The 24,058-nt window shown below is 43.3% G+C and overlaps 1 protein-coding gene across 1 annotated transcript in view; it reads left to right on the top strand.

The window, feature by feature from the left end:
• LOC102379220 (tensin-3) overlaps nucleotides 1-24,058 on the top strand; it is a 477,473-nt gene that overhangs the window by 380,630 nt on the left and 72,785 nt on the right. The window contains 3 exon segments of the mRNA XM_025212996.1: nucleotides 5,897-6,075; nucleotides 6,496-6,622; nucleotides 6,718-6,801. Of these exon segments, the coding sequence (XP_025068781.1) occupies nucleotides 5,897-6,075; nucleotides 6,496-6,622; nucleotides 6,718-6,801 (390 nt within the window).

The following is a 24,058-nucleotide window of genomic DNA, read 5'->3' as shown; positions in this document are numbered from 1 at the left end:
CACTTCCCCCTCCTTTGTGCCTGCCCCCTGCAGCCTCAGGCTCCTGCCACCACTTTCCCCCACTTCCCCCCTCTGCTGCTTCTGTCTCCCACAGCTCAGATCCTCATCCTCCTCTGCCCCAAAGTCTCTGTCCCTCCACCTCCCCTTTCCCTTTGTTCTGGCACTGGCAGACTCCACTCCTGCTGCAGCCTAGGGCATGGAGCACAGCCCTAGCCCAGCCCCGCAGCAGCAGCACAGAGCTGGCACTGCTTTTACAGTGCCAGGCTGGGGCTGTACTCTGTGCTCCTGGCTGCAGTGAGGGTGGAGCCTGTTGGTGCTGGAGCAAAGGTAAGGGGGTGGGATGGGGAGGAGGAAGTGTGAGAGAAGCAGTGTGGTGGGGAGACAGATGACAGGAACCCAAGGCTGGGAGTGGGGAGCAATGTGGGATGCAAAGGTAGAGTGGAGCAGGCAGCATCTGTGGCTTCGGCCCCGACCTGGGGTTGGAGCTGGAGCCGGAGCTGGAGCTATAGCAGCTGCCTGCCCTGCACTGCCTTATACTTGATTCTAAGGTGAGGGGCTTCCCCACAACATGGGGGTCGGGGGGGGGGGGGCCTTATCTTTTAATTGAGTAAATATAGTGGCACCTCTTAACATATTCTTTGAACATCAGAGACTATTGGGAGGGTTTCCAATCTCTTCTTAACTTCTAGTATGCTCTATGTGAAATTTAGATTGCCAAAGTGTAAACTGCTGCTTTTTCCTACAGTAATAGCAATCATAAGTATTTGGTAACCCTTTCAATGATCTACAGGCATGTGTGTAGTCCTTTTTTGAACTGGGTCTCATTGAAATATTTACTTTCACTAAGTGGAAGATAAGATTATTAAGTATAACAACCTTACAAAAGACTTGGCTTGATATCTGAAATTTAAGGCCGAGACCCTGGCATTTTCACGTCACTATTTTTCCATACCTTAACATACATTGAAGTTAGTGCTGTTAGAATGTTAGAATTAATTAATTGCCAAACTACAGTGAATTGAATCTAATGAAACAAACAGATACTTACTGATGGAACAGTATATATTGTTAATAATATTGGAGTTCTTAATTAAAAGAAATTTCATATGCAGACACTGTTGAATCTCTTAAGCCCCTTCAACGCATTATATTTATGCCACAATTAAGGTGTTAATCATAGCATAAATGACAAGGGTGCTACACATGCACCCAGTTCAAGTACAATGAAATGGCAAAGGAGCCATAAAATTAATCCACGTATAATGTAGAATGATTTTATGGCTATTTTGTATGGCACCTTAAATTGAACATTTCGCCAGGCCAACAATCAGCTGATTGTCAGCGCAGGCCAGGGTTTGGATATGGCCCCAATGCAATCCCCACCAGACCAACAATCACCTGATTGCTGGCCCCAGCCCTATGGGCACCCGTCTTTCAACTTGACAGTGAAGAGGAGTCTTGGCTCATAATCCCAGTCTCACTCTGCACTGATCACTGATCCCAGAATCATGTCTTCTGCCATGCGATCGTGGGGTGGAAAAAAGTGCAGTTGTTGGGAATAGGGATCAGATCCTGTGGCACATTTAAATGAACGTCTGCCAGGGACTTTATATATTAAAAGTATGGTATATACTGGATTAACTCTTCCGGTAATAGTACACACTTTGTGAAAGCAGTTTGAATGAAAAATTCTCATGTGCTATAGTTGCTAAAAGGGATTTACTTAGAGTAGTGTGTTTCTATTAGAAATTCTAGTTTATTGGCATCATGCTTTACATTTAGTCCATTTACTAGATCAGTCTAAGCAATGATTTAGTGTCATAAGCGAAGATATGTCACATCTGGACAAAAGCAATAATATTGATTTTTCTTGGCCTTGTCAATTCCAGTTTAAGACTAATTTTGTACCATCGGTGATATTTTATTTTGTCAAGATTTTATTTTGCCTTAATGTGCTCCAGCTATTCAAACATAACCTAATGAGTGCTGAGGATGAAACCACTCTAAACACATATTTGCTAAACACATATACTGCCTATGCCAAAAAACAAAGCAGATGAGAGCAGTTAAAAATTCTGGAGGTGTTGAAAGACGCTCTCAAGGCTTTGTTTCCTTGAGACTGAAAATTTGAACTCATTATTTTATTAGTTAAGTATAAATCAAGAGGATCCATCTAAACTATGAAATTTAATTTGTGATTGTATATGTCTGATAGAAAGCATGCATGCAAGGGAGTTTCCTGTATTATTTTTGTATGTTTACTTTGACCTGGATGTTCATTCCATTTGGTGACCATTAAAAGATTTTATCATTTAGAAGAACAGTCCTGAGACCCCCTTTTCCTGCCCAGTAATTGCAAAAAAGATTTATCTAGTAGGGATAAAGAGATCATAGTAATCATTGTCCTCCCTGTGTAATTTACATTGTAAAACTAAATACAAGTTATTCTTTTACTTTTTGACCTTGGTATTGAACTTATGGGTATTTTAGATGCATATTTTATAAGAACTATTTTAATTTAGCTGTATTCCTAACCGGAAAACTACAGTGTGTATGTATGTATCTGAATAGGAGAGAAAAATACTTAGTCTGCTTAGAGGATTTTTCTTACCATATAGCACAATATGGTTCTCCGGGTTCATAGCAAGGGTTCAAAGAGACACTATATCAAGTCAAATAAAAAGTAATACTAATATTATAATTGAAGACATTTTGGGTCCCACAGATTAATAATTGCTGCATAACTAGGGTGAGTGACCATATGTCCCAGATTGGCCAGGACAGTCCCGGATTTCGGAGGCTGTCTTAGCGTCCTGGCCATTAGAGAAAATTGAAGCAAAAGTTCCAAATTGGCAGGAACCTGCCTGCACAAGTGGGTGGGTTTGCACCAATCCAGGACTTTGGCCTCAATTTTCTCCAAGAAGCCCAGCCGTTGGGGTTGGGGTTGGGGTTGGGGGAGGGGAGGGGAGGGAGGGAGACGGGTGCGTTCTCGTACATACACATTGCACTGCCCCATCCAACCCCGCTCCTGGGAGTTGCGGGGCCAGGGCTATGTGTGTATGCGTGCATGTCCCCTCATCCCAGATTTTTTTTTACCTCATCCCAGATTTCCCTCAAATAATTATGATCACTTTGTGTATAACTGCTAAATATGGCTGTTACTAATGTGTAGTGGTTACAGAGATTCTCTTTTACTCATGCTTTTCTTTTATATTCCACTGTGAATCCATTATCAGCTATCTTGTTCTAGATATAAAGTGAAAGCAATAACAACACATTTGAAAGCACTCCTTTATAAAATAGATCTAATTTCCCCCTGATACACAGCTCTTACACTGGGGGGGGAGGAGGGGGCATGAAAAAGGAAAAGATAATCTATAATGACATAACAAGACAGCTGAGAGGCTAAATGGGATGTCCACCACTACGAAGAAGAGCATCAGAAGACCAGTATGTCATTCACATCACATGTAAATCTTCAAAATGGGGTCTGGAAGATAGGCCCTTCTGTTTCAATGAACATTACCCCAAATTAATAAAATCTTTGATTTTCTTCAATTTATAGCTCTATTTTTTCCAAAGATTGTCCAGTTGTAGAAAAAAGTTGAATTCATTCAGTTGTGGCTTAAGCAAAGCCTGCTGAAGTGAATGGAAAAACTCCGATAAACTTCACCAGGACTCAGAACAGGCCACTTAGCTGTTTCACAAACAGGAAAACTAAAAAAAAAATTTTTTTTAATTACCCTGTTGAGCAGAATTATGTTTTTCCTATTTTGATGCTCTGTGCTGCTGATCTGTGCTACTGCCAGGTAAAGTGAAAAAGACCCCAGCCATAGTTATGTCCAACAAGTAAAGAAGGAAAATAAAAATAGGCCTGATTTGTTCCTCCATTAAGAAAGCCTAAAAGAAAAATCTTTGCAAAGTTCTTCCCAGAGAACCTTGTTTTCCATTGCTCTGCCCCAATAGTGAATTTGCCCTTGATCTAGTTCTAAACCCTATCAATCAAGTGGAAACAAACAGGACCTGTCTTGCCTAAGTTGTCGTTGTGTTGACTGGATATGAACCCTGACTTTTTAATGGTGATCACTGATGTGCAGTAAGTACAAGTATTAATGCAGCTGGAAATTAATTGGAAACCTGGCTTGTTTCAGTCTGGTGAATATAGTTTTATAACTTCTCCAGGATAACTGCTAATGCATCTACAAATGCAACCCTGTTGACAAGCCACTGCTGGCAAGCGTTTCTTTTTTTCATAATAGTCAAAATACCGTTTGGTAATGCAGCTACATTAACCAGTTGAAGGAACCAAACAAAGATAACCTTTAATTACTAGCCATCCTCCTGTTAGATGGATGCATCATTGGTTTAATAATAACTGTCTGGCACTAGTGCCAGTTCTCAAGACCATTATAATTTGCTCTCAAAGGGGAAAGAAAATCTCTCACCAAGGAAAAGAGAAAAGCAACAGTTTACAAAATACTTTCAGAGAAATAAACATACACTAATGATATTTCAGAAGCTCTGCCAAGATTTTAAGCCAAACTGTAAGGAAGACTAGTAAATGAGGTGACCAAAGAAAAAGCTCTTCCGGCAACTCTTAGCTCAGAGCCCTTTACACAGTGTTAATGGGGGGTAGGCCATATTGTTTTAAGCAAGTAATCAGTAAATAAGCAAATGCCTTGTGCTATAAATAGGGCAGCTTTGGAAGACCTTTATCATATGGCTACAAAGTGAATTTCAACTTCCTATCCCACTGTTCTAAGTTACCACATTATTTCATTCAGTCAATCGCTTTCAGAAGATATCTACAATGGAGAATTGTATGTGAAGCACTCAGATATAAAACCATGTCGGCCCAGGACATTTTTGTTTAGCTTTTAAAACAGATACTGCCTCCCCTGAGTATGTTGAGTACTGCTTTGCCCTATTTACTCCGCAGTAATCCATTCTTCAGTCTTCAGAAGTCAAAGACTTTCTTCGTTGCTTTTGTGATTATTTGAAGTACGAATGCAATTTTTACATAATTACATACGGATCTAGATAGGATTAGCTTTACCAGGGTACATGGCCTGTGTCAGCTAAAAGTTTGTGTATCTGGGAGGATGCAGCACTGTAAAGCAGCCCTGACTTCACCAGCAAAACTTGTCTGATTTTGGCTGTGGAAAATGTTCAGAAAGCATTGCTGTCAGACGCACTAAGCCAGTGAGTCTCAACCAGGGTGCTGTGACACCCCGAAGTGTCATGAGAGCCTTTTGAAGGGTACTTGATGGTATCATGCAGTATTAGCACTGTTAGATGTGCAAATACATACACAATTCACAAGATAAACCCCAAGATTTCGAATAGGAATTCATAGCATCAAAAACATTCTGAACCATTGTGGTCTTTCTGAGTTCTTTTCAACGGAAAAATTGCTCTGTTTTTTTCCTATAATCAAAAAGCAAGTGAAATTTAAGAGCTGGCATTTTCTGAGTACCTGGAGTGTAATAATGTTGAAAACTACTGTCCTAGATGGTCTCTGCTGGCAGCATCCCATCCACACATTAAAGCTAACATTTCCCAGTGACATCTCTCAAGAAGAGATGATAGAAATAGTGTCCATGCCACTGGAACTCAGTTCCTTCCAAGGTTGTGACCACCCAAGTCTCTTCCTATATGGTTTTAGACAAGCATTTGGGGAACCTCTGGGGTGGTTACTTCATGAAGATCATCAATAGAGGTGTTAAACATGGTAGTACATTCTGTTATTGTGACCATGTAACAGCCCTGCTGCTTTCATGGAGGGGATTGGACCACATGACCCTGGAGCTTCCTTCCAATCCTATGATTCTATAATTCTTCGAAGTAATGTGTCTAAATATTTACTGGCTGATTGACTGGCTGTTTTTATTTGCAGTGCCAGGTTCACAAGAAGATGATACGTCAGGGGGAAGAATCAGGAAGTTAAGTCTTGGACAGTATGACAATGATGTTCCAGGACAGCTACCAGTTACCAAGTGTGGATGGATGAAGTCTACTGGTATAGACCCAGCTTTAAATCCAGGATCACTAATTGCTGTAGGGGAGACTAAAGAGGTAAACAAGGAGGTATTATTCCAGAACGGTTTTAATGGAATGAGTGGCCAGCATGGAATCCTATATTCAGGAGCAATGTTAGGGTATAAGGAACTAAAATGATACAGGAAAGTTGAGTTGTTTATGTGGTTGCATCATGATCTCTGATAGGCCCTGGATGTTAAAGGAACAGACCAATTGCATGCATCAGACAAAGGCTTAGAGGTTGAATGGCATCCCTCTCTTTTTCTCTGTGTATGGGTGGTAGGTATGTATACATGCACACACATGCCTGCATCTTAAGTGCACAAACATCTACCCATTAGAAAAATGGATCAGATAATATGAAAGCTTGTATAATCTGGTGAAAAATGGCATGCTGCTCAGTAGTGACATGATGAAGTTCATGACAGTTGTTTTACTACTCTATTTCTCTTCCAGAAATGTGTGGCACATTATCAAGAAGGCCTTGATGAGGTTGATTGTGAAATCTTCTCTCCAACCAAAAATGGGAATGAACCTGTCCCACCTACCCCAGCTTTTCCACTATCACCTGAGACACCATATGGTGAGTAAACATCTGCATCATTTATAATGTTTCTAATATGCTGCTTTTAATATCCCAAATTTATAGAACAATGGTTGTTTTTTCTTCTCTTACAGTGAAAACTCCCCCATATTACCATCAAGTGACTCTATCAGGCCAGCAGATCACTAGCCTACCTGAACTGTACAGAAGCAGTCATGGTAAGAGCTGTACAGTATTTCCTTTTTTCATTTAGGGTGACATTCATCTCTGTAGCATAAGTACCAGTTATGGATTACATACACCAGGAGTTAGGTAGTGAATATTGCTTTGCGCAGGTCATCGGCAGAGAGGTCAAGTTCATCCTCCTCAAATAGCTCTGTGCCAGAGCCAGTCGTTAATGATGCATAATTATCATTCTGCCTGCACATCAACAGATAATTTAATAATCTGTCAAAATTGTACTGGCAGAATTTTGGATACAGTTTTTGCAGTTTGTCGGCACTGGCTGAACATGAGGAGAGATAAAGCTGAAGGTGGAAATGATGGTTCTTAAGTCTTCTTAAGCAAATTGAAAAATATTGTTGCAAGCTTTTTTGTCCCTGCACAGTTTAGTAATAGTCGGACATGAAATAAACCATCTTTCCTGTTGCACAGTGGCTTGCAGTAGATGACTATATGAAAGAATTATGGCCAGATTCTCCAGTGTGATCTAACTGTGCATGGTTTGCAGAGCATTTTCTTTGTTGGCCATAGCAGCCTGGTGGTAAGAAACCCTGGCATATGGATCATTTCAGGGGCACAATGCAAAGAGTCCTCCATTATGTTTAACTTGTTTAAAGTTGATTCAGTGCTGTGCCGTCTTCTACCTTAATATGTTTTGACTTCTTTAACTATGAGTTAAGGCCCTACTCAATTTCCAATTTTGCAGTTATTGCTGAAACCACAAAAAATGGTGATTTCCTTAAACACCATGAAGAACAGCGGTTTCCGCAATTTTGTGCAGAATTGCTGGGAAAAGAAACTTACTAAAAATAAAATGCTCTCTCCTCAGTGGGAGCCAGTGGCCACTGCGAGTTGTGGGGAGGAGCCACTGGCATGAAAGGGAGCAGCCAAGATGGCAGCCTCCCCCTCTTCTGTCCACGGCTGATTGGCCAAGAGGGATGCCTTTTGTGCAAACCTGCTGCTCTCTACCAATCCATATTTAGAACCTAATTATTGGGGGGTCGTCTTCTAGTTGGGGTCATCTTATATTCAAGTAATATGGTAATAAAGTTTCTGCTGGCAGAATTTGTTCTTTATTATTGTTATAAATATAATAGATTGGAACTCTACAAAACAATTATTGCACCTGCCGTAAAAGAAATAGAGTCCATCCTCTCTCTGCCTCCAGTGACTCCTTCCAACTTCTGGCTTCCTGATTTGAGCATGTGTCATTTTTTAATTTGGATACTTTACCTTGCAACAAAATGTGGATCAGTTTGTGTTGCACTGGGCCATCAAGAGGGCCCTTTGCAAGGGTGGAAGACAGGCAGCTGGTCCTACATGTGTAGCCCCACAAGAGGCGTAGTGGAGGAAGTTTGTCTCCAGTGACATGGTGTTTTCTAATGCTGACAAATGTTTCATGCTTGGGCCCTGGGAGGACCACATACCTTTGTACTTTCACTACTTGCTTCTAATATTTGTGTAATAAATGTTTAAAAAGTCCAAAAAAACTTTCCTCTGCCCTGCCTCTCCCAACCTCCCTCTTTCTCTGTTACCTTTTTTATGGTCCTACACAGTTAATATATAAAAAGCAAAACTGTTAAGTAAAACAGTGATGTATTTGTGTAGTCACTTTTCAGACTAGAGCCACAGTTTAAGCTGATGTGAAAGGGCCACTGTCCAGTTTGAACTGTATATCAGATTCCCAGTATATAAAATGGTGACAACTCTGTTTACTTTTCCATAAAAATGCATTAACGTCCTCTGAAGGAAGGGGCTGTGTAGCTATGAAGTACTGTAGGCTACCGTTATAATTTAAAGCATAGATCTGAATGAAAAAACCTCTTCAAACACCCTTGACAGGAAAAAAATTTGTGCTAGTTCTTAGCTTTATTTCCTGAGGTTGCCCCAAATAATTTAACAGAAATAATGCAGGATAGTGCTTCTCATTAAGTATCTCCATAGTGTCTGATTTTGTTTCTTTTGCTTTTTCTTGTTGAGAAAAACTTGCTCAAGAGTGTTCAGTCGGTGCACGTAGTGTCTGAGTAGAACTGCAAATTGGTTGCTAATATTTGTATTATAGAGAGTGAGAGGAGGAGATGAATGCAGTGGTTTAAGGAACTGTAGTAGAAGCACATATTTCTTGCAAAGTCTTGTTTGTTAGTTTTAAAGGACCATTATGCAAAAGATCAGACTACTTTTTCATCATGTAGGCCAGAGATGTCTAACTGGCAGTCTGCTGGCCACATGTGGCCTATGAAGGGTTAATATGTTGCCATCGTGTTCCCAGTCACAAACACTCCTCCCATTGCTTCTGTTGCTGGGGGCTCTGAGCTCCCCTTCTCTCTTCCAGCTCTGCTTCCTGCCCCTCTCCTGGGGGCAGGGCAGCATGGTGGGAGGAGGATTGACAAAGGGGGAGTCTGTTGTCTGTGCTCTGCATGCAGAAGTGGTGGGGGAGAGGGAGTAAGCTATCTGTGCGAAGGTGGGGAACCCACAAGTTGAACAGCCCTGATTTAGGCAATATAATTTCACTCAGTATTTCATGCATTGGCTCCAGTAACTTGTGAACTAGAAAGATCTCTTAGAAAGAAATCAGTTTCTTCTTGACATCAGGTTGATGATAGAGAATCCACTATATCCCTGCCAAGATGTTCTGTGATTAATTATTCTTATTGGTAAGTATGTATGCCTTATTTTCCATTTGATTTTATTTCCCTGGTGGGATTTTTCAATTAGCTTCTTGCCCAAGGGGCTTCTGATCAAGCTGAAAAAATTTAAGATTAAGGTTTCCAAACTGGAATGCCCTACCAAAACCCCCAGAACCTGATTCATCTTAATCATACAGTCTTTTCTCAATGGCTCTGCCCCATCTATATCTTTTCTTCACTTCTGTAGCTCCTTAAACGTGCCAGTGTTTCAAAGCAACAGATCTCCTACCTTGGGGCAGCATCCTAATCACACTTTTCCTAACTTGCTTGGTGACACGGCACTTGGTAAAGCTCATTAAATTTCAATAAATTGTTTCCACAGTTAGATGGATTACTGAGTTTCCAGCCAGGGCAGTTTATAAATAGGTCAGTTTTATGTAAATCTCACCAAAAGAAAAGGAGGGTTCAGATAAAGAAAGCACAGATATAGTTTGAGAACTAGTATTTATCTAATAGGATATTCCTGTGCTGAAGAAATAGTGATCTCCTCTGTAGCCCATTCTGAATTTTCATGAAGTCTCTATTATGTTGAAGAACATACAGCTAATTGGAACCTCTTTGTCTAATTTGTTGTTCAAGTTAGAAACAGAGCTGTAGTGAGGTGGGTTTCTTTTCAAAGATTTGGACTCCAGGTCTCCTGTCCTGCCCAGGAACTCCCAGCTTTATACCCTCTTGGGCTCCAAGGCAAGGGCTAGAGCATTGACCTTGCCCTCAACCTTTGCCAAAGAACAAAACACATCTTCTGAAAATAGGGCCATGCAGTTTTCAAGAGATGGATACATTACTACTAGCAGCAGCCACTGAGCACCCAATCCAGGGGTTGGCAATATTTTGAAGCAGGGGCTGTTTTAACAGAGTTTAGCACTGAGCACAGGCCACTTCCAGCCTAGCCCAAGCTGGCATCATTACTGTTCCCCCTTCCTGACCCCCGACAGCAGGGGTGGGCAATAATTTCAGCTGGCAGTCCACTGAACGAGTTTTGGTGAGGGCTGCACACACAAAATCTTTAGATATTTAACAAATTATAGATAAAAAATAAACCATATACTAAAAATCAAGCATCTACTATAACATATTTTAATTCTATTTCAAAAAATAATTTTTGTCCTGATTTATGGTTTTTTTGAGTAGTGTATATAGAGGAGATTGCATAATAGCTCAAAATAAAGTCTTACTCTTGTATATTGGGGGGAGGTGAGGTGGGTTGGGCTGTGGTGTTTGTGGGGGTCTGCCCACACACGAGGTTCTTGGATCCAGAGTGGGGTGGGAGGAACGGGAGAGGGAAAGAAGTGGGGGTAGAGGATGTGGGCATCAGAGCTTGCCTGGGCAGTGTGGTGCAGGTGCAGTCCACCTCTCCCTCATCTGGCCCACAGCAGCTTCTGCAGCACTGGGCATGGGGCCAAGGCCTGCCTGCTCCTGCCCAACTCCCACTTGCACCTGCCTCTGCCCCACACCCACCGATGGCACCACTCTGACCCAGTTCCAGCCCTGGTCAGCGCTCATCATGCCAGGTGGGTGGAGTGGGTGGAAGGTGGCTGGGAGCTAGAGCTGGAGCTCCATACACTGTGGCAGGAGCCACCCAGCCACTGCTTCCCTGTGCAACCTGCTGTCCAGAGCAGCACAGCAGGGGCAGGAGGAAGAGGAGCCGCTGGAGGCAGGGGGCAATGAGCAGTACCCAGATGGCTGCTACGGCAGCAAAAGCAGCCCTGCCAGGAAGCTGTGCACTCTGGGTGGGGTCATGGCGGTGCCGTTGGCAGGCATGGGGTGGGTGCCAGCGGAAGTACAGCATAGGTTGCCCTGAGTGAGAGCAGGTAGGGCTCAGCCCCATGCAGAGCACCATGGAGGCAGCTGCGGGCTGGATTCGATCCATGGGCCAGATTTTGCCCACCCTTGCCCTAGTTTCACTCCTCCCCACTGTGCAGAATTCATAGGCTGGATAAAATGGCTGTGCAATCTATAGGTTGCCATCCCTTTCTCTAAAGTAGGCGCGGGCAAGATGCAGCCCGCAAACTGGATGTGGCCCGCCAGGCCATACTATCCGGCCCACAGGGCCCCTAAAAAATTTAGAAAATTAATATTTATCTGCCCCGGCTGCCTGTCATGTGGCCCCCGATGGCTTGCCAAAACTCAGTAAGCAGCCCTCCTCCTGAAATAATTGCCCACCCCTGCTCTAAAAGAAAGGAAATTTGTCCAGCTGCTCTTTGTCCTAACAGGGGTGGGAAAAGGCAAATGTAATGTTGCTAGGTATGTGAATACCAGTGTAAATGAATCTTTGTTTAACTTGTTATAATTACAACAGGTTAAACGATTAATCAGCCAAATACAGGAATGGGGATGCGTGTGGCAGCACTGCGTTCCAGCCTGTGGCTGTGCAAAGGCAGGAAGCAGGGGGTGCAGAATCTGAGGCCGCATTTTGCCCGCCCCTGCTTTTGAGAAAGGGATGGCAGGCTATAGATTGCAGAGCCATTTTGCGGCTATTAAGTATTAATCACCTCTCCTCTCCCCCACTCCCCTGTTTCTCTCTCCGTCCCTCCCTTCCAGTTCTTGCTGGAGCACCATAGGCTTCCTTGGCCTCCCAGACTGCACTCAGCCCCAGGCTAAACAATTACCAGTAAGCTAGAACTAGTATCACTGAGCTGATCAGTTAAGCAATTCATCATTTAACCTTTGACATCCCTACGTGTTTCCTTATCATATCTGTTCTACATATGGTGGGATGTTTGTCAAGCAGTAGTCATAAGTGTTGAGGGGGAAAAAAGGCCATGCTATAGTGCTGCTGTCACATTAGCAATATTGCTTGTTTATGATGAAAAATCTACACAATGTGAAGAGCTCTGTCTCCCCCGCCTCCCTTTCCATATGGAAATATGTCCAGGGCACAAAAGCAAGCATGCTGTGACTGCCTGGAACTTTTCTGAGCATCTGTGTTTATTTGCTCGATTCATCAGTGCATCCACTTCAGTGGGTCTTTGCCACAAGCCTGTCTTCAGTGACACAAAGGTGATTTTTTTCCCCAATAATTAATAATGTATAATTATTGTAGGATTATTGTACATAATTAATGCAGGATAAGAATTAATTAATGGTAATTATAATTATAATAATTATATTAATTAATTATAATAATAATTAATGTAGGATAAAAATAATTATGTACATAATTAATGTAGGATAAGAATCCTAAGTGGACACAAGGCATTTGTAATGTTTGCCACAAGGTAACTGAGCAAAGTTAGCACTATTCTCCCCTGTCCCATGGTAAACCTTGCCTACTTGATACAATAAAACTAGAGCACAATCAGAAATGCAGACAAATTTGTGCCTGGTATTGCTACTGCAGTTCATGTAATGTACTGTAAACTGTCACATCATTTTTCATCACAGTTCATTGCATCTGTTCACAGTCAGTTCACCTCCAATAAAACTGTTCTTGACAAGTCCTTTATGACGTAAGTGTCAAAGCTTATTGGGTGCCATTCTAAAAGAAACCCAATGGCTGTGGACAGACACTCATTTGTAGTTCTGTAAAGTGCCTAGAGAGCTACAGGGGTGTACAGACATTCCAGACCTATGGCTGGAGCACTAGAAAGTCATCGCAAAGACTCACTCTTAAACCCAGGGACAGTAAGGGGCTGTTCTTTTGCTCCTCCCCCACTACCCCGAAGGAACCTGTTAGTGAGCCTCATCGCTTACTGACAGCCTGCCCTCTCCAGCAGTTGTCAGTGATCAGCAGTTCTTTGCTACCACAGGAACGCTGGGATGGCAGCTCTTCCTGCTGTTACTACCACCGCAGGAACATGGGGTCTTTCAGGTGTTCCCACAGGGGATGCGGTAGCAGGAGGAGCTGCCATGTCTCCCATGGGAAAAGCTGCCATGACAGCAGTTGTTTTTGCCAATGCCTCCGTTGCCAGAGCACAAGCTCTTGCTGGTGCTCTCCCTGAAGCCAACAGCAAGGTGCTGACAGGCTTCCTTTAACATCTTGCCACAGCAGGTTGCAAGGGAGCCATCCATTCTCCCTCACTTCTCCTTGGAGCGGGGTATGGAGAGCAGAAGTCTGTGGGATGCTGGAATTACTAAAGAACCCTTGTATTTAGGGAGATATTGTATGTGTACTACAAAAAGTTCCTCTTTGAAAGAGGAAAATTGTTGTGACAAATCTGGCATCTTTGCTGACTACAGGCAATGTACACATCTGTACACTCACTTTTTGTAATGCTATAAGGGCATGTAACAGTCAACTAACGGTTTTGTTAACATCATTAGTGCCTGTGCACCAACTTTACAGCCAAGTTCAGATGATAAGATAACTTCTACAATATTTTGTACTAAGTCATTAAGCACCTACCATCAAACGAGAGGCTCCTCCTCCTAAGGGACTTCAGTGCTCGCATAGGTGCAGATCACAACTTTTGGCCAACCTACCTGGACATCAGGGCTAGGGACAGAATTTACACACAAACCGGTTTAAGTCATTAGAAACTGGTTTTAAACCTGTAACAGAACAGAAGCTCTGCACATAAACCAGTTTCAAAATGGCTGAAACTGGTTTAAGATAAACCTGGTTGAATATAGTATCAGACCTGAGGCAAACCGGTTTATGAAACTTCTGTCCCAGACCCCTTCCTGGTTCAAGTTAAATCACAGTCCCCCAGCATACCAGCATGCTTTCCAGCCCTGGACCCCAGACACGGTTTCCTGAGGTGGGGGGGAAGCCCCTGCCTCCCCTCCACCCCCACAACGCTTCTCTGCTAGAGCAGACTTCCCCCCCCCACCTCAGGAAACCATGTCTGGGGCCAGGGAGAGGGTGTTAAACCCTGAGTACAAAGCTGCCTGCTGCTAAACTTACTGAAACTTACTGCTGGCTGTGGCTGTGGAATACAAATCCTAGAGGCACCTGGAACCAGGAAGAGGAGGTAATGAGCAACCCTGGAGACCTGGAGAATCCTGCTGCTGTAATTCTGGACTGCAAATCCCAGAGATCTCAGGGGTAGCAGGAAGAGGAAGTGAACACACAAACCATGCTGCCTACGTGCCAGAGAGGCGTGCTGTAGCAACACCACCCCCCCACCCGGTTTCTGGCCTGAACCAGTGCAGGCATGTGGCTGCATTTCCTGAATCAAAAGTTAATGTGTGTCCAGTTCTTTCTCACCTTAATCTCTGCAGCTTAGACTAACCTGCAAAGACTGAATTGATTCAGCCTTGGGCTTTTTTGCTGTCTCTACTTAGCCTATGGCATCAGGAAAGTGAATGAAGATGGCCAAAGTCTTCTCAAACTGCACCTTAAGCCACCTGCGTATCACCAACACCTACTTTGTGGGCAGAACATCAAACGATATCATGGAGACACCCATGGTCTGGCTGCTGGCATCAATTAGACCTCATGATCACCAGGAGGAAAGACCTGTCCAGTGTGCTACACACCTGTCCTTGTCATACTGCAGATTGTGACACAAACTACTCCATTATTGTCAGCAAAGTGGAAGTGATACCAAAGAATCTGCATAAAGCCAAGCACAAGTCAGCCAAGACTTAATATAAACAGCACAAAAAGCCAAAGCAAGTGCCTCAATTTGCAGAGGACCTTTGAGCTAGCTATCTCTACAAAAGGAACAACTGTAAATGCTGAAGGAACTTGGAATGGACTAAGAGCAGTCATCCAGGAAAAAGCCACAGAAGTATTTGTAAAAACTAAATTGTCAAATAAAGATTTGTTTGAGGCACGCTCAGAACAGATGCTACTGCTTGTTGAGGCCAAGGACACAACCTACCTGAAACACAACCAGAATCTAACAGAAACTTTCAAGGCTAAGCTGAAGATCCCTGAAGGCTAAGCTGAAGCATTCCAGGACAGTGGCATAGAAAACTGACAGATCCTGTGCAAATCAGTACTGGGCTAACCTATATCAAGAGATACAGTTTGCCTTAGACACAGAAAACCTGTGAGTTATGTATGAAGGCATGAAGAAAGTCCTTGGCCCAACTGATACTAAAGTTGCCACCCCCCCCCCCCCCCCCCCCCTTTTAGGTCTTGCGATAGCAAAGGAAAAATCACTAATAAGAGCAAGCAGATGTCACGTTGGATCGAATGTTAGAGCTTTACTGCCATGAAACAGACATTTCATAAGAGGCACTGGATCAACTGCCAACTCTAAGGGTACTGGCACAGCTAAACAAAGAAGCTACAGCCAAAGAACATAGCAATGCTGTAGGCTCTCTAGCAAGCCGAAAAAAACCAGGGGAGGATGGCATCCCAACTAAAGTTCTCAAGTGCAGGAAGATTAGCCTGCTACCACATCTTCATCGAATCCTAGTATGCTGCTGGAAGGAAGGTCAAGTCCCCCAAGACATGCATCGTCACTCTACAAGAACAAAAGACACAAGGATCACTGCAACAACTACAGGGGCATCTCTCTCCTCAGCATGACAGGCAAATTGCCAGAGTCATCCTTAAATGCTTGCAACAACTTGCTGAATGCATCCACTCAGAATCACATTGTGGATTCAAAGCAGGGAGATCAGTAGTGGACATGATATTCTTCTTATGCCAACTATAAGAAAAGTGAACAAAATAAGCTACTGTACATAGTATTTGTTGAACTGACTAAAGCTTTTGACACTGTCAGCAGAGCAGGTTTGTTCAAGGTCTTGGTAAAGATTGGATGTCCCCTAACATTACTCAGTATGATATGCTCCTTCCATGAAAACATGCAGGACACAGCTGTGTTTGATGGATCAACCTCTGACAGGTTTGAGGTGAAGATTAGAGTTGTGTTCTGGCATCTTCAGTCTTTGGGATCTTCTTCTCTAGCATTATACTTTTGATGGCTTGGAGAAAGGCATATACCTTCGCACAAGATCAGATGGCAAACTTTACAATCTATCACATCTAAAGGTCAAGACAAAAAAGTGAGGCCCATACTAAGGTATTTTTGCTGACTATGCCATACTCACCACCCATGAAGAAGATACTCATGTATTACCTCTCCCATGTTTGCAGAATGTTTGTCCTGACCATCAGCATTAAGAAGACAGTGGTCCTAGGACAGGGTGTTGACCACTTGTCATCTGTCAGCCTTGAGAACACACTTTGAGGCAGTGAACAAGTTCTGCTACCTTGGATCCACAGTGAGCAACAACCGATCACTGAATAAAGAGCTAAATGTGCACATTATAAAGGCTGCCACTACTTTCAGTAAGCTCTCCACGTGAGTCTGGAACAATACAAAACTCACAATTAAAACTAAGCTGATGAACGATGCCATTTGTAGCACTTATCCGTGGCCATTTTTTCAGTCGTTCATAGAAAAATAAAGCAGCAGAGCTAGAAAAGACCTCTGGAGGTCCTCTGCCTGAGGAAGGATCATCCCTATCCAAACCATCCTATACAATCCATAATCTAAAGAAAATGCTGACAATGACTTTCAAAAGACAATTTTCACTTTGTAGCACTGAGTAAACAAATATCACCCATCATTTAATGTAGTTATCAAGTATAGAATAATTTTTTTTACATTCTCCCTGTTCTGCTGTACAGTGTATTTTGACTAGTTTTAAGCTTCCCAGTACTGCTTGTCTTAATTTTGCTGTCAGCTACAGAGGTGGAGCAGAGCTTTCCAGCAGAATTTGCCCTGTAGGGCAGAAATTTTTGGCACTGTTTATGGAGCATTATGGTTCCACAGTTATGCAAAGATTATGCTTGTGAGATATATTACCACTTTGGTGCTGAATTTAAGTTGTTCAGAAATTATTTGGGCCCAAATTCTTGTGAATTGTAATAGTTTGAGGGGTGGGCTGAAAGAACAGGAGCGTTTAAATTAAATATTGTATCTTAAATCTTTATGCTAGTTTTTATCTTAAATCATTATGCTAATTTCTTCTGCTCTGTGCCTTTTTTTACTCCGTTAACATGTAAGTAATATTCTTTAATATAAGTTTGGCTAAACTTATATAGCTTACATTGATCTCCAAGCAGATGAGAGAGAGTAATTTACATGATTACTGTATTTTCTCACATAAAAAACACACCCCAGAATATAATAGGCACCTTGTTTTTGACAGGTAGAATGAAGTGTGGGGGGTGGAATCTGTATAGTATGTAACTGTTTAGCAGCAGCTAGACTAGCAAGTGAATCTGCTTATTGTTCTGTTTCACATGGATCACTAAAGATTTTACTTTCAGTTTCAGCTGGTGAAAACAGAACCATACTTCTTGCATATAATGTGCACTCCAATTACCAGCAGCTGGTTTTTGGAGAAAAGGTGTGTGCTGAATGCTAGAAAATAGGGCATTTGCTAAGCCTGACTCTGGCCCAGATTTGTAAGGGAACACCCCAACTCATACTCCTGTGACTTTTTTTTCCAAGGTTTTATTCTCAGGTTTTATCATCAAGGAGCCAGTGTTGCAATAACAGAGTGAACAAGGGCTGCTGCAGACATTAAAAAAATGTGGTGCTTTACTTTAAACTCAGCATTCTCCTGCACTGTGCCCAGCAGATGCCCAGAAGAGGTATCGTGTTAGTTGGACCTGGCTCATCCAACCTTTGTATAGATTGGGCGCTTCAGTGGGGCTTTTTGGCGCTTTTATTGAATAGCTGATTGAATCAGCTATTCAATAAAAGCACCATAAAAGCCCCACTAAAGCACCCGGTCTATGCAGACGCTGTGGATCTGGGTCGAACTAATGTGCTGATTCTTCTAGTAAAACACGGTTTGTTTTATTTTTTGTGGGTTTTTTAAACATCTGTAAGCAGCCAAGAAGATCAGCTTATTTTGCATGCAGCTAACCTATTAGAAAGTGCTGCTGTTTAGAGTTATTAAAGATCCGAGTCCCAGAAGAAGCTTCCAAAATCTATACCTGCTTTATTTACTCAGAAGGACTGAAAACTTCATTGAAGAACAGAGTTGGAAAGAGAACAGTCCTGCCATAGATGAATTGAAATAGGGAGTGCCAGGTCCATAGAAAGCATTTTTTAATATGCAAGAAAGTCTGAGCAGAAGTTCGAATGTGCACACATGCTTTTAAAAAAAGTAAACAGAGGAGCTGTTCTAGCTTTCTGAAAAAGTCAAGCTTACAGAATGATTGGATCATAGTTTCCAGACTTTGCAGGGAACACACACAGTGACAAAGATGAGCAGAGCAGATCTCAAGCAAGCTAACAACTATTGTTAGTTTTCTAGGACGTGCAAAGAAAATTTCCAAACATGGTTCTTAAAAATAACTTTCCTGGTTTTGAGCTAAAATTGTACACTAAATAATACCCTGCAAGAGAGAGTTACAAACAGTACTTATGCTATATTTCTTGGGCAAAGCATACATTGTAGATATCTTCCATTATTGCACAAATTTAATCCTACTTAATTTTTAATTGAGACTCACGTGGGGGCAGCCCTGGCCCAGCTGGATCTGGGAAGATCTGGTCATCCAGGGGCGCTTGGTCAGGGGGATCTCCTGCCACTGGAAACAGCCCAGCAGAGGCCCTGGGGGCCCATGCCCACCCCCCACCCCCCGTGCTCGGGACGCAGCAGGCAGCCTGCAGCAGCAACCGCCTCATCCTGAGCACAAGCTGGGGGGACACAGGCCCCCAGGGCCTTCACTGGGCTGCACCCAGCAGCGGTAGTCCTCCCCCCACAACCGCCCCTGGGCTGCGGAGACTTCCAGACCCTGCTGGGCCGGGGCCAATGCCATGTTCCTTTGGCTGCCGGGTGGGAGCGGCTCATTGCAGCACAAAAGTAGGATCAGGCCCCAGTCCGGTTGGGTCTGGGACACTGCAGTCCAAGGGCACCTGCAGCAGGGGGGGCGGGGGGCAGTAGATCCTGGGATGACCTTTAGTTCCAAACAGTGATCTTCACCATAAAAAGTTTGGAGACCACTGCCATGCATCAGACTAGATGAAGTGCCTTCAATATCTGCTATCTTTCTTGCATAGAGCTTTACTTTTGTATGGGAACCATGTGATCACAAGGGCCTGCTAACCACAATCTGCTGTAGTGAGAAATTTCCTTGGAACTGGTTGACTGAGGAACTTTTCTTTTTTCTGGCTTAAACTACAAACTTCAGCTTCTTGGATTATTCCAGATGACAAGTATTTACATTACTCTCTTTCTCTTGTTTGGACTGGCTGAGTTTTCAGGCCAGGTGGGAGTATTACTAGCTGATAAGTGAGTACAAATACAGAAAATGTAGACAAATTCACACTGTAAGAGGGGAGAAAAAAATAAGATAAATGTTTTTCTTTCAAAAGGAGCTTCCCTTTTGCATACCAGCTAAACTAGCGAGGATTCCAAGATGTCTGCTCAAAATAGACCGTTGGAGAGTGAAAAAGAATTCTGAGTCTGGAAATCCTTCTATGAACATTCTTCAAAGTTAATTTTTCTTATTAGACAATGCCTGTCCAAAAGGCTAAGAAAAGTATTCATTACAAACTAAAATAACCATTGCATAGCTCACTAGCCATCCCTGGCCTGCCCTAATGGGATTTTGGCCGAACACACGAGAGATCAGCAGGCAAGATCTTTGTCCGCAGGAAAGATCTTTGTCCTACATTTATGATTCCTGTTTGGACAAAATCAGAAGATACCTACATTTTTCTAGCTTAGTAATATTCATGAATTAAGGGTAGGAGAGAACACTGGTCATATAATGCCTGGTCATAGTGTGTGGTATATGGTCATTTTGTTCAGTGCATTGGATTTGAGGTAGTTACATTAATGCACATCTATTTGAAAATCTTGCTTTTGGTATGTGCCACTTTTACTGGGTTCTTGTTCTCCATAAAAATAAAATATTGCACAAACTATTTTCTCTTATGCTCAGTAAAACTCATCAAGATTAGGCTGTCAGCTCTCCCTTGAGATCTCACCTAGACATAATACTAAACTGACAGTTCAAATCTGTATATTCTCACAGAGTGAGCTGGTTAGGTAACAGGAGTGTCACGAGAAGGTCCAGTGAAATATTTTGATTTAAATAAATGTGTATGGTGTAATAAGCAGTTTAAGGGGCACTTGCCTTCGGAGCATCCTACATTGAGCTCTGCCTGAATGCTTGAAAAAGATTGTCCCAGCAGGGACACCTTACCAGGAGCTCGCAGACAACACCAAGTTATGGGGCAATGTGGTCATGCCAGAAGATAGGTTGCAGATACAGGTAGACCTGGACAGGCTCTAGAGTTGGGCAGACCGGAACCAGATGAAGTTTAACACTTCCAAGTATAAGGTGCTCCATCTAGGGGAAAACAACCCTCAACATATATACCGGCTCAGTGGTGGCAGCTTGACTTCCACCATGGCCAAAAGGGACCTAGAGGTAATGACTGACCATCGCATGAATATGAGTCATCAATGCAAGGCGGTGGTCAGCAGGGCAAATAACACACTGGCATGCATCAACCGCTGCATCGCGTGTAAAACTAAGGAAGTGATACTCCCACTGTACTCAGCACTGGTGTACTGATGAGACAGCATTTGGAGTACTGCGTCCAGTTCGGGGCACCATACTTCAGTAAGGACATGGAAAAGCTTGAGAGGGCCCAGAGAACAGCACCTGTATGATCAGGGACTTGCATGGCAAGGCATATGAGGAAATGGGCTCTTTAACCTAAAGAAGAGAAGGTTGAGAGGGGACTTGATAGCGGCTTACCACTACATCAGAGGAGTGCATCAGGAGCTTGGTGAACAACTGTTCACTAGGGCATCCCTGGGGAAGACCAGGACAAATGGATACAAACTCCTGGAAGGCCGCTTTAGGCTTAATACCAGGAAAAACTCCTTCACAGTCAGGGTCTCCAGACTGTGGAATAAACTCCTTCCAGAGGTGGTGCAGTCACCTACCCTGGAGGTTTTCACGGGGAGACTGGACAGTCACCTCGCTGGGGTCACCTAACCCCAGTTGTCTTCCTGCCTAGAGCGGGGGGGCTGGACCCGATGACCTGCACGGTCCCTTCCAGCCGCTAACATCTATGAATCTATGAAAAACTACCATCAATTTTGTCCCAATCAGGACGCCATAGTTGTAGTCCAGTACTATCCCCAGCAGTGGGATTCAAGATTCAAAAATCAGTTCGGGAGCCCATGGAAAATTCCAGCCCAGAGATTGGCTGGGCAGCTCCTTTTAAACCCGGATGTCTTCCCTCCCCCTGGGGGTAGTAGAAAGAGGTGTGCGCTGAGTGAAGACAGCTGGGGAGAGCCTGCAGCATGGTCCCACCCTGCGGGTGCATGCTGAAGCCTTCGTGAGCAGACAGGAGGCCAGTGAAGCACCTGAGGGTCAAGGCAGGAGAGAGCGTATCCCTAGAACGAGCCCTCAGAGTTTGAGAGCCAGCTTCACAATTCCCTTTGGGTGGGGACATAGCCTCAGGGAACCCCTAGAAAGCGGGACACCAGTTCCCCCTGGACAACCCAGGAAAAGGAATTGAAAGTGTGCAGCCAGAGCACACAGTGAATTCAAGGCACGTGGCTGAGGGGGGTTTCTGGACCATGTGGTTGCTAGTGTCCATAGCACACAGCCTGAGTGTTCAAAGGCCATGGGATTACAGGGTGTGCCTGGGCAGGGGCAGAGCTTGTTCTTTCTCTGTGTGTTTAATTGCATAAATAGCTCTGTGGGCTTGTTGAGCCCCAGCTCAAGTCTGGGATCGTGCCCGGTATGCAAAGGCCAATAAAGATACCAGGGGTGAAAGTATAAAGAAGATTTATTGCTAGCAATAAAAGGTGCAAGCGGAATAATTTCACGTAACAAGCACACAGATTCTTAATTCTAAGCATCTTTTATACCGGAGTATTGGACCTTCATAAGCATTCTTGTTTGCTAATTGGTTATAAGGGAGTGACGCAAGGAGTTCTTTACTGAGCATGTCTCTATACCTGTGTTTTAGCTATGTATCTCATTTACATACATGTATGTTTCATTAGCATACTTTCTCCCCACCTAGGGGTGTGATTTTTAGTATTTAAATTAGCTCTTTGCCCTAGTCCTCTGATTCTGCTTTTGTTTTCAAGCCTCCTTTATCTAAGACTGTCTCCTCCTTATCATTGCAGATGGGCATTAGTTACATAACAGAGACTTTTGCTTGGGCTATGTGTAGTGGTTTCTAGGTCAAACCTGACAATGGGGCTGTGTAGTGTGTTGTCTGTTTAATAAACCTGTTATTTTGAAACCCCGAGTTGGGTTTTTGTCTGTTTTCTGACTGTTTCCTCCTTGCCACCGCTTATCTGCCCCCCCAAGCTCCCAGGTTTCTGCCCCAGTTTCTTTCCTGGCTGTCTCCTCCTTGCCACCAGGCTTTTTCCCTTGCACCAGTGACCTTGAGTAACCCTGGTGCCATTTGACCTTAAGTAAACCCAAGCCTCAGTTCCTCAGCCTAGCTTCTCTTTAGTCCACTGGTTCTAATCCCGGTTCCATCGACTTTCACTCCTTACACTTTCTCTCTCACCGGTGCCCCAAACACACACATACATACCGTACCATCCACGTTAGGAACTCACCTGTGTGTATGTGTAGGTGGGTGGTATGTGTGTGAATTAGTTAATATGCATATATATACATATACAGATATCATTGTGTGTGTGTGTGGTATATGAATTATTAATCCACTTATGTGTGTTGGATGTGCAGGTGTTGGTAACTGATTCTGTCTAAAATTTGGTGTGTGTAGCGTGTATGGTTTTAAACTGGTGATAGGTGTGCATGAACCTAGACTGGTTATTTTGAATGTGTGTGTATCTGAGTTGCTAGTGTGAATGTGTATGCCTAGTAGGGGTGTATGCACCTAGTGAGTGTATGTGTGCTTAATTGATTTTTATGTGTGCATGTGCAATTGTACACCATGCCCTCCTGTCTAACAGTGCAATATTGAGATCCTGAGCATTGGCCTGACCCCTCAGGGCCACAATAGCATCCATCATGGAACTAAGTGTAGCAGAGGGAACTACTGAAGGGACAAGAGAAAGGGAGAAAGGCTGAAACATCTGTTTCTTTTCTGTTTCTGGGCAGAGTTGCTTTAAGAGATGATTCAGATCTTCCTTGTTAACTACATGACACTAGGTCTTAGTGATTGATTGCCTGCTACACAGTAAGCTAAATTTTGCGTATATAAATACGGAGAGTGTATCATGACTGTCTCTACCCCCTGTCACCCTAGGTCAGTGTGAGAACCCCAGCTTTGAAAAACAATGCTTGGGCTTCAATTAAATCAAGGCAGGTTTATTTCAAGAAAAGTAAACTGAGCCCTTACAAAATACGCATTTATTCATGCTATCAACAGTAAATTATTGTTAGAGAGAGAGAGCGACAGAGAGAGAGAGACAGCGAAGAAGCATTTTCTATAGTCAGCTAGCCAAGTTGCTGTTGTGCTAAAACAAACATGTCACTGAATATGCATCAAGGACACATAGAACCCAATTTATTGACTCCTCTTGGGCAGTAGAAGAACAGATCAACAGGACGAGAGACTAAATAGTTTCTATCATGATGGCCTTTGTATATATATAAAGGCCATCATGATAGAAATCCCTCATCCTGATGATCTGTTCTTCTGCTGCCCAAGAGGAGTCAATAAATTGGGTTCTATGTGTCCTT

Source organism: Alligator sinensis, unplaced genomic scaffold (genome assembly GCF_000455745.1).
Source record: "Alligator sinensis unplaced genomic scaffold, ASM45574v1 scaffold882_1, whole genome shotgun sequence".
NCBI classification, from domain to species: domain Eukaryota; kingdom Metazoa; phylum Chordata; order Crocodylia; family Alligatoridae; genus Alligator; species Alligator sinensis.
This window is presented reverse-complemented; position numbering and strand designations above follow the sequence as displayed.